Raw genomic sequence first — 10,845 nt, 5'->3', positions numbered from 1 at the left:
TTCAGCAAGCTTGAATCAGACACCTATCATACCATGAGCACTGACCACACATATCATTGTGAAAAACCAGCAGCCAGTCACCAAGAAGTGGAAGTATCAGAATGGGACAGCATTTGTAAAGTAAGGCATGACATGAACTGAAAACAAGACTCAAGAGACTGTCCTGTGTGGTCTGTCTGTCAGTTCTTTTATCTTCAGTTAAGTTAGGGGAAGAGTAGAGCAGAGATAAAATAATTTGATTTTTAATTTTGTATATAACTACATTGTAACAAAATCAATCACGAACTACTTGCTCTACTTGCACTTTGTGTTATCTAACTGAATACTGAACTCGATTTTGCTTGCTCATACCAAAGACAAGCCAAAGAAAACCTTTTCTCATACAATTGCTTCACAGAATAAATATCATGCCTGCCAAGCATATATTATGAATCAGTCTTTTAAGTCAAGCCTACTCTGTCCAAATTATATGAGGCGCTTCATAAATGAGCTCATCTTTTAGAAGTACTTCGCTTTAATATGACACCTGGTTGTCAAAATCTCCCAAAATTCATGCATTTCATTTGCCCCATTACATTATTTTGGGGGAGGTTGGTGGGCATTTGCCGCCAGCTACTCACTACATTGGTCAAACTACTAATGACGAAGCAACTATACAGTTTATCTTTGCTATCAATCATGGTCTGAGTATGATTGTGATGTGTTCACCAATGAAGGTATTTGATGATACTTTTTGTTCTTAGAATATCCTACCTGAAGGTTTTGCCTACCACCTTCTAAAGCACGAGATGGTCCGAATAACCTCCAAGACGACCTTTGTCTTCTCTGTGAAGGAACTAAAATCAAAATCCGATATCTTGGCTTGGAAGGCCTCGTTTCAGGCAAACAACAGATGGCGCACAAAGGAAATCAGGAAGCCTACAGAAAGACTCCTGTTTCGTGTAAGTTATCACAAGTATAATAGGAATGAAAATACTCTAGTGTTGTTAAACCAGGTTTATCACCAGCCTGCAATGTATAACCAGAATCGCTGGTTGTGACTCAAAAACAGATTCAATCGTTTTCTAACCTCACCACACTCGAAAGACACAAGTCGGGCACAAGACCCGAGTCCGACACACTATACAGTTGTGAAAGAAGAACCTCAAGGGCATTGGATTGGTGCAAGTATAGTATACACTGTCATGTTTGTACTCTGTGGATCTAATATATTACGTACCTTTTTCAGCTTAGAGCTGTTTGTCAGCATCAAACACAGTATCAAAACAAGCATAGCTGCAAAAATAAGCAGAAGAGGAAGCGAAAATATTCCAACATAAAAAACACTGGATGTCCAGCCACGCTCACAATAAATTTAAAGTCAAAGGGAAACATGTAAGTTAGAATATAGCGAGTCTCTCTTATCAATTGCTTTAGGATTTATACATTTTGAGGTAATGCCTGTATTTCAAACCAAAATCGGTTATCAAAATCAATCGGTAACATAACAATTAAATAAAACATTGTTACCCCTGATTCTATGCCTCTAAAAGGATTTTGTAACTTGTTAAGCGACTGTTGGACTGAATTCATCAGATTAGTTAATAGAAATAAATATTTTCTGTTTCAAGGGGATCTAGTGAAGCAGTGGTTAAGCTCAATTTGGCCCACAACCACCAAACAGCTTCTGCTGCTTCATATGGAAAGAATCGCGTCTCTGAAGAAACCACTAGAGCACTAGAACAGCTTTTTGTTGATGGACATTCTCCGATCTCAGCTTTAAGTCATTTGAAAATGACTGTGGAAGAGGATGTTGTCAAACTTGCGGACAGGTCAATCATCCCATCATCCAAGTTCTGCTCAAGGTATATAATTTGTGTGAAGGAAAGGCCAGTTGAACATTGTTTATACGCTCCGCGTACATTGTCTGACCTACAAATTATTTGATAACCATTCAAATTGCTAGCAATTCTCATATTTTGCTTTTTAGACTTTATAACAAACTGAAAAAAATCAAATATGGTGAATTTCAAAAGACAACCGCAGAGATGAGAGAGGCTCTACAAATAAAATTGGAGAATGAGGATGTCAAGTTTTCGACAGGTCTAACAGAGAGCGGCCAAATGGTTGTTTCTCTGATAACTCCACTGATGGAGCGCTCACACAATTTAAGGTCAGCTTCTAAACATTACTGTGACTCTACATAGGTATAGTCTATGTACAGCATGCACTTACTAGATAGGATATAGGATTTAGTGACCCCAACCACTGACCCCAACCACTGATTATATTCCTCTATTAATTGTCATTCAGTGTCATTTATTGTTATTTATCATTTAAATGCGCCTTTATGTTCAAACTGGCAGTGAAAATAACATACATGGCACATAATCTGTTGCAGAGAGTCTGCAGAGATAGTGTTTTTAGATGCCAGTGGTGGAATGGACGGTCACCAGACCCGCCTCTTTCTACTTCTAACCCATTGCCATGGAGGAGGTGTCCCTTTAGGTATGAATAAAATTTAAATACAATGTAATTCTTCATTCACTAATAACAACCTGATTTGATGTTTTTGTTGTTCAAGACAATGCATGCTATAGTTGCAAAAAGCCATGAAGGTTTTGAAATGCTAGAACATCGAAAAACCCAAACTAAACATATTGTGATTTTATTGCAGGTGCATTTCTGACCACAAGTGAAAGTGAAGATGCCATCACCATGGGATTAGACCAGATCAAACAGCTTGCTGACAGTTCTGGCTTCTATAACAGAGGTTTTTCATTATTATTTTTTTGAAGATAATTCATCTGAAACTATAATTCATTGAATGTTGGTACTCGAAAAAACAATGTAGGCTGAGAGACACGTGAAAAAAATCCCCACTCTGTTTAGTGGTTAATGAGTGAACTTGGTAGTACCCAGAACAATGCATTTCACAAATCACATAAAAACTTCTCTTGGCAATCAGTGTTTTGATGACAAGGAACCCATCTCTGCCCTTCTTCGTGTTTGGTATGATCAACACCCATCGTTCAACAATTTTAGGCCTAGTTGGACCAACGTTGTTTATGGTTGATGACTCAAAGGCAGAACATGCGGCCATTAACACTGTGTTTCCAGAAAGTCGAGTGCTGCTTTGCACATTCCACATACAGCAAGCGGTGTGGAGATGGCTGTGGAACAGCCACAACAGGATCCACTTGAGAGATCGTAACACATGCATGGAACTGTTTCGTAGGCTTCTCTACAGCGATAGTGAATCTGAATACATGGAAATGTAAGTATAATTTATAATGCTATGTATTTGATATTTGTATTATTCAGAAAGCAATTTTCAAATACCTACTGATATTTTGGAGCGAGAAATGGAGCAGCAATGATTACCCTGTGTTATGGATAATGAAAATAATAAAAGCAGAATATCAGCACCAATCCTTGGTGTTGTTATGTATATGTTAGTGTTTATTTGGTGTAATTTTAGCCTAACTATTATTCCCCAAACCCCAGGAGGGTTGATGACTAATAGTTAGGCTAGGTGTAATTCTTTGTAATTTATCTGGCATACTTTAAATGTATATTTGATGATTTGAAACGCAGCTATTAACAACTTCCTTAATGATTTATAGCTATGAGAGTGACCATTCGTGTCTGGCAAAATATCCAAATTATGCCAATTATCTTGGCGTGTTACATGGCAGGCGAAGTCTTTGGGCTTTGTGCTTCCGCCAGAGCAGTCTCACAAGAGGTGGCTATTAAAAGAAGCTTGTTGCATGCAATCCACTGTTCACTGTTCCTTGCTTCTGCTCTTCACCTTCTTAGCTTTTTAGGTGTATCCATGGGCTATGGTCAATTGAATGTGGTGTTGCATTGCATGTCATACATATAGTGTATACCACAAAGTTCAATGCTTGGCATGAGTCTGCAATTGATATTATGTATGAGAAGAAATCGCATGGAATGTTATTGTCCTTTCATTTGTCTAGTTTATACTCATTTAAGCACCAATTGTATGGCCTTTTAGCTTTATTATATATTGCCTCTTGTATGATTTTATGTGGGCCTGTGCTACCAAATTATTTATTTTATACTTAACATCTATGTTCGATCTTTAAGGTAACAACACCAACAATTTTGTGGAGGCAGCGTTCAGACTCCTCAAGGACACAGTTCTTCATCGAGCTAGAGCGTTCAACTGTGTCCATTTGACGGAGTATCTGATCACAAAATTTGAGAATTCAATTTGTAACAGACTTCTTGATATTGCCCATGGCAGGACAGAGCTTAGACACAGAAGGAAACGACCTGCAACTTCATCAGCAACAATAAAGCATGTGAGTAGCATGTGGTACATGAGGTGGATTAGTTCAATTTATGTTATTGGACGTAATTTTAGAGTAGGGTAAGTTGAGTTACAGGGGAGATGTCTTGTGTCGGATTTCTTGATATTCCCATTAAGCGTTCCTCAAGTATAGTAAGTTCTGCTGCAATAATGACCTTACGGTTTTTTATGTATATATAACTTACTTGGTCTTTGCAGAAGGTTGGTGACCAGTATGAGGTGGTCATAGGGAAGACCAAGAGACTCGTCCAAGCTGATCTAGGTTTGTGTAGCTGCACTTATGGAAACACAGGAAACCTGTGTAAGCACCTGTGGGCTGTGATGGAGAGTGCATTTGAATGTGGAACAAATGCACACCACTATAAGCCACTCCAGCACCAAAGGGAGGTTTTGTTTTGGCTTTCAACAGGTAATACCATAGGACTAATTACTGTTTAAAATGATAATAAGTCAACTAGTTTGCTTAGCCTTGTTAGATGTAAAGTTTGACTATTCACAGTGAACTCTCATAAAACATTCTAAACTATTGTACAGGTCAGAAAGCACAGAAAGGCTGGTTGGAGCCGCTCCACCACAATACTTGTATAAATAATAAAACGATTAGTACAGAAAGAGAAGTAGAAGAACATCTTGAATACGAAGAGATTGTTAAAAGGTACTGGCCTAGTATTAACCATCTTCGCTTCGTAAAATGGAGTGGTCATGTATGACTAACAAAAGTCAGCCATAAAGCTTACTATTACTAAAGATTGGAATTTTTTGAGACGAAGAATTCATTCGAACCACTTGCAGTACGAAAGTATAAATAATCTTTTTCAACTAGAACCTACTTGTGTTATACAATATAAAGTTTGGTCATATGTGGGCATGATTACTCAAACACTAAAATTCATTAGGTAGCTGGATATGTTACATTTTGTGAACAATTCATTTGTTTTTATCATTTTAGCGAGAACAGTTATTCAGAAGTGGATGTGATACCAAAGGTTTCTGAACTACAGCGCCAGAAATGGTAGGCCACGAGACAAGGCACATGATCATCATATTTATACATGTTTTTCATTTATAAGCTATTTTGTCACACATGCCTGTTATGACATGTCAGCAATCATCATCGCATAACATACCTGATGTATATTATTTGCCACTGTGGTGATTGATTTGATAAAATCATGTCAGAAGCCCCTTGTCCTATGTTCTCTGTTCAACAAACTTACCACCTTCTGCTTCTTGCTTCATTACTCCAGTGGTGTGTTTACTCTCCTGCTCAGTTTATTCAGTAATGATTTTTGCTTCTCAAATGATTGTACATTTTATGATTCATGCCGAAGTACATACTCTGTGTGAACAATGATGATTCAATAGTTGAAAGACAAGATTACATAACACTGGGAGATATTACTGTTTATAATATGCACATCATGTACATATTATTGAGTTTTTTAAAGGCAAGCAGCTATTGATGCATTCCACAAGGACATGTCGGATAAACTCGAAAACTACTATGAGGCGGCTATGTATGGTCCGGCCTTTGAGACCTTCATCGAACGGTGGAAGGCCCGTACAGCGAGTCAGAAAATCACTCTCCTGAACACACCATTGTCTTTAGGAGAAGGATACAGTTTTACGCAAAAGAGGTGAATTTTAGGGTGAATTGGCAGGGTGTAGTATTGCCATAGTTTAGATAACAAGTCAGTCAGTTATACATTAATGTACAAGCATGCCTCACATGGTATTAAATGTTGATAGCCGTTTGATACATGCCTAACTATTAGGCCCACCCCCCAGCGGTTTTGGGACTAATAGTTTGGCTGGTGTCAGACACTCCTCATCAGATATTCTGGATAAAGTTTTGTGATTAATCACAGTATCATCAGATTTGTACCATGTAAGACATAACGAAAAACATATTTCACATGAAAAAGAACAAATATCATAATAATTACAGGACTAAAATTGGAGTGCAGCCTTCAGCAGTGGCCAGAAGAAAAAGGCCACTCGGCACAACAACGAGCCAACATGGAGGTTCTCGTAGGAAGGCTGCTGAACATGCCTATGGGAAGGAAACCAAGAAGAACCAACCTGCCCCACACAGTTTATTATTCTGTGTGGAAAGAACCATTTCTTTAGGCAAAACTCACTCCAAGAAATGATACCGGTATGTTTATAGGTATAGAATAGTCTATGGCTGTGACTTGCGCTTTTAATTAACTGTACTCACCAGAATTTATAAATGATGATGTCTTATGAATGATAATGGTTTCTTCTTTACACGTCCAAAGCTCTGTGAGAATATCAGCAGGCCATGCATTTTTATTCGCAGCTGTCCGATCCACATGTTTGAATGGAACATAGGTGTAAAATATTATAAATCTAAAAAACCATCTCCTTAAATCTTTTATCATTTAATCAATTTTATTGATCAGTTTTAGGAATTACTTTTCATTATTGTTGATAAGATGCATGTGAGTACATCTCAAGTCTCATTTGTTAGTTAACACTTTTGTATACTTTCTGTTAGTAACACTTTCTTTTGTTATTATTGTAGTAAATCTTATGACACACTGAATGATGATCAGTTGCCAGTGGCTCAAGAAGATACCATTACTACATCAGAAAATGTTCCAGCATCTCCCATATATGACATGGAAGCTCACCCCTTTGCATTATTTTGTTTTATTATTTTAGGTGTGTTAGGCGTAAGACTTCATCCTCGTACAGTCTGAATAGCATCTTACTGAGTATTTCCAAATAAGGTTTTTATATATTAAAACTTATTGAAAGAATACAATGAACATTCTGGATATACATTGTAAGTGTTTTCAAACTTTATCTCACATTTTATCCCCTAATCCACCACATCATAAAGCAGACGTGATTCCTGGATGAGGCTCAAACATGAGTCTTTTTAATGGCTAACACCAGACATTGTTAGTCAAACTCTAATTTATGCTGTAGCAATAGTGAGGATTAAAACGCTTTTGGGATTTGTAAAAAGATATAAAGACACAGCCTGGCCAATTGTCCTACTTATATTTATTGAGACAGCTTGATCAAACTGAGCCTCTTGATGATTTGATGCCTGCATTTGTGCCAAGAATTGTCTATGTACATGTAGATCACAGCTGACTTGATTTGATCAAGAATTATTGGTTTGATATTGTTACATACTATTACAACTGATCTGTTTCAAAAGTCACATGATGAAATGCGGATGTGTAAGTGAGTTGTGGCATGTAAAAATTCTGCACCAGTTGTATAGCAGCAGTGCTATTCATCACTGTAAATAATTCCTTATTAGATCAGCCAAGCCAAAGGCGTTTTTATAGCTTACCACCCAAAGTGAGAGACTCTCACTGAGAGTATAAGTTCACTCCATTCAATGGTACACACACAAAAACTGAATTAACTTTTGTTCTCGGCGTTGAGGAAAAGATGATCAGTTCCCAAAATTTACATAATCTGCAGCGACATTGCATTTTTCTATAAACAACTGCTCAATCATGAACTGAAGTTTGGAAGACAGCGTACCAAATATCAACAAAGCTACTTCCTCGTTTTGATCAGAGCCGTATAGTTTCAGAGTTCCATGGCCAGCGGAAGCATATATGGGAGCTCTATTTTTTATAAAAGTTATAATGGAGAGGCCGCAACATTAACCAACACATATTACTCTCATTGGCAGTTGCTTTAAAGTTGATTGTTGTATCATACACCATTTGAAAGAGGACAACATTTTCTAGAAGAAACTACCTTTTTTGTAAAAAAATAAAATCTATGCAAAAAAGTGAGATGTTGAGAGCGAGGTAAGAATATTCCATTAGAGATCAGTATGTCGATCGGGTTTGTTTGGAAACAGCATTTTTGTTTCCGGTTCTTGATGCTGGACTCAGAAGCTATACGGCAGGGGTGCCCAAATACTTTTGCTGGAGGGCCAAACAGGTAACCAGGCCTTATCAGGAGGGCCAGGCATGAATACAGCTGTATATATGTAAATGTATGTGCATTTTAAGTAATGTGTAAGTAAACATGAACATAAACATGAAATGTATGTGCATTTTAAGTAATGTGTAAGTAAACATGAACATATACATGAATTGTATGTGTATTTTAAGTAATGTGTAAGTATACATGAACATAAACATGAAAGTAACAAGGTGTAACATAATAACATATGTAGGTTTATTCTCAACAAAATCTACTGTGCAGAAGAAGTATATGTAATGTTAATGAGACACATGGAAGCAAGTTTGCTTTGCAGCTATTGCTGCAATATCTGGTTTATCTTTGGTTACTGCTACAGATAAGAGCTTTTGAGTGTGTTCCTCTGTCAGTACACTCCGATACCTACTTTTTATAAATGTCAGCTTTGAAAACATTGATTCACACAAGTAGGTTGTACCAAAGAAAGTAGGTAAGTGCACTGCCATTTTGCATAGCATAGGATACTTCTCCTGGACAGCAGGTTGTGTTCGGAACCCTACAATAGTTTGCTCAGCAAATTGAGCTTTAGCCAGTATATCTGCCTTTAAATCACACAGCTCTAATTCTGCCACACCTCTCGGAACATGAGGAAAGTTATCAACTTGGGTTTTCCAAAGCTGATGTGCCTGAAATGGGCACGCAACCAGTTCAATAATGCCATTGATACTATCAAAGGCAGCAAAGCGACGCTCCATCTCTGAAGAAACATCAATGAGAAAAGCGCATGCTGCTGTAAGGTCCACGACATCATCACGACCATTCTCAAATTCTCTGATGATTGGAAAGTGGTTCATATCACTGTTTATGTCCTCGTAAAAACAGTGGAGTTTGTCTTTAAAAGATGTTACTGCCTGCCAGAGTTCTACCACATTACGACCTTCACCCTGCAATTTCAAATTTAGGTCATTCAGATAGGCCAAAATGTCTGTCAGAAAAGCCATGTCTCTCAGTGAATGCTCCGATCTGAGAATCTCTAAAAATCGTTCTGCTGCATCTCCTCCAATCTCACTAAAAACCTGCTCAATATGCTGTCTTACAGTCCATACCCTTTGCAAAGCTATACCCTTACTCAGCCATCTGCAAATATACATTAAAGTACATTGTATATTAAAAATAATTCACAACATTCACAACTTTGCTGTCCTTTTTTACCTTTTCATAATGTAATGAAAATAAGTATGTCAAATATAATTCAAAAATAGCAGTATGGTACTAGCCTGACGTTGTTGTGTACTAACAAATCATCATACTGAGAATCAGACTCCTGGAGAAATTTTAGCCGCATAGTATACGGCTCTGGTTGTGATAATGTCATATATCGCGGCACAATCGCGCTTTCTTGACTTCTCTCACGAGAGTTTTTGGGGTGCTAATTTCCTCTCGCACCCCGGTAATTAGGTAGTGACGTCGGTTAACTAAAGCCGTAGTTGCTTCTATGACATAGACTTAGATATAATGTACCCTTGAAAAATCCCGAAGGTTATTAACAAAAGCGAGGAAAACTAAAGATTTTTATTTTATGTCAACCCTGAGCCCATTCGTTCGTAAAAGTAACCCGAACCACTGACAACTTGTGACGGCGTAGGCGCGTGATTGTAAAATTCAACAGTATGCTCCGATTTTTGAGTATGCTCATTTTTTGATAATCTCATAGTCATTTAGCATGAAAAATACACACTTTTTACTAGAGTGCTACAAGCGCTATAAATGAATTTTTAATACTTGCAATGATGGTATAGCAATTTTGTTTGAACTCTTAAAATTGCTAGAACTTTTGGCGTAGAACTTTACCGATGATGATGCAGTTACTTGACATTTCTTTATTACATTGACAAACACCGGCACCAACACTGTGGAATCTGGAAACATAAAATTATTATGATAAGTACTAAATACAAACAGCAATATTATGTAATGGGTAATTAGTACTAATAATAAGCGCAGGCCTGCCAACCCTGGAGTGGGGAAAGGAATGAGAGTCTATTTTGGGGGCAATGAAAACGTGAGGATTTGATAAGTGGGGTAAATTTTCATAGCGGATAAAACACCACAGCGAAAGATAATACCTATAACTGCTTATGGAAACCGCATGTCGTGGAGGTTATTGATAGATGAGAATGCCACAAATAGGTTTATACATAGTTGTTTATTAGTAGTAAGTATCTGATTACTACTTGAAGATTGTGGCAAAAACAGGTTTGCCTGGTGTAATATGTTGGTTATAAGTTGTTCAAGTAAGGAATATTGCTTGGAGAATTGAAACGCAGTTTATTGTTCGCAGGTCTAGACCAGAAGAGAAAGTTTCAGTACAAGACACGTAGTTATGATCAAAGCTGATAAAGCTAACACATTATATTATAATTAGAGCCACGTGATTAGTAGAGTTAGAAGGCGTGGATGCATAGAATATACATAGAATGTTACATCCTTCCCCTAGTCGCGATATCAAACTGGTTTAACAACTGCACGCCCTGATCTAGTCACTGTCACAGGAGTGTCAGTTGCGACGGCGGAGTCGGCGGGTGCCGAGCGAGCTGGCGAGT

At 37.6% G+C, this 10,845-nt stretch overlaps 2 protein-coding genes across 2 annotated transcripts; one reads left to right on the top strand and one right to left on the bottom strand.

The window, feature by feature from the left end:
* Window positions 1-46: 46 nt before the first annotated feature.
* Window positions 47-7,331, top strand: LOC137387436 (uncharacterized). The gene is made up of 16 exons (XM_068073860.1): window positions 47-120; window positions 744-941; window positions 1,229-1,374; window positions 1,611-1,844; window positions 1,970-2,152; window positions 2,381-2,487; window positions 2,657-2,752; window positions 3,025-3,256; window positions 3,606-3,724; window positions 4,093-4,310; window positions 4,517-4,727; window positions 4,853-4,973; window positions 5,268-5,330; window positions 5,767-5,955; window positions 6,267-6,476; window positions 6,867-7,331. Exons 2-15 carry the CDS (start codon window positions 789-791, stop codon window positions 6,469-6,471), a joined length of 2,277 nt encoding a protein of 758 aa, XP_067929961.1. The 5' UTR covers window positions 47-120; window positions 744-788; the 3' UTR covers window positions 6,472-6,476; window positions 6,867-7,331.
* A 1,213-nt stretch (window positions 7,332-8,544) lies between these two features.
* On the bottom strand, window positions 8,545-9,587 carry LOC137387899 (general transcription factor II-I repeat domain-containing protein 2B-like). The gene is made up of 2 exons (XM_068074411.1): window positions 9,541-9,587; window positions 8,545-9,379 (listed from the first exon to the last, which is right to left on the bottom strand). Exons 1-2 carry the CDS (start codon window positions 9,585-9,587, stop codon window positions 8,545-8,547), a joined length of 882 nt encoding a protein of 293 aa, XP_067930512.1.
* Between the last annotated feature and the right edge of the window lie 1,258 nt (window positions 9,588-10,845).

This window comes from Watersipora subatra, chromosome 2 (genome assembly GCF_963576615.1).
Source record: "Watersipora subatra chromosome 2, tzWatSuba1.1, whole genome shotgun sequence".
Classification (NCBI taxonomy): Eukaryota; Metazoa; Bryozoa; class Gymnolaemata; order Cheilostomatida; family Watersiporidae; genus Watersipora; species Watersipora subatra.
Note: the sequence above shows the minus strand (reverse complement) of the source record. Positions and strands in the feature narration are given on the sequence as shown.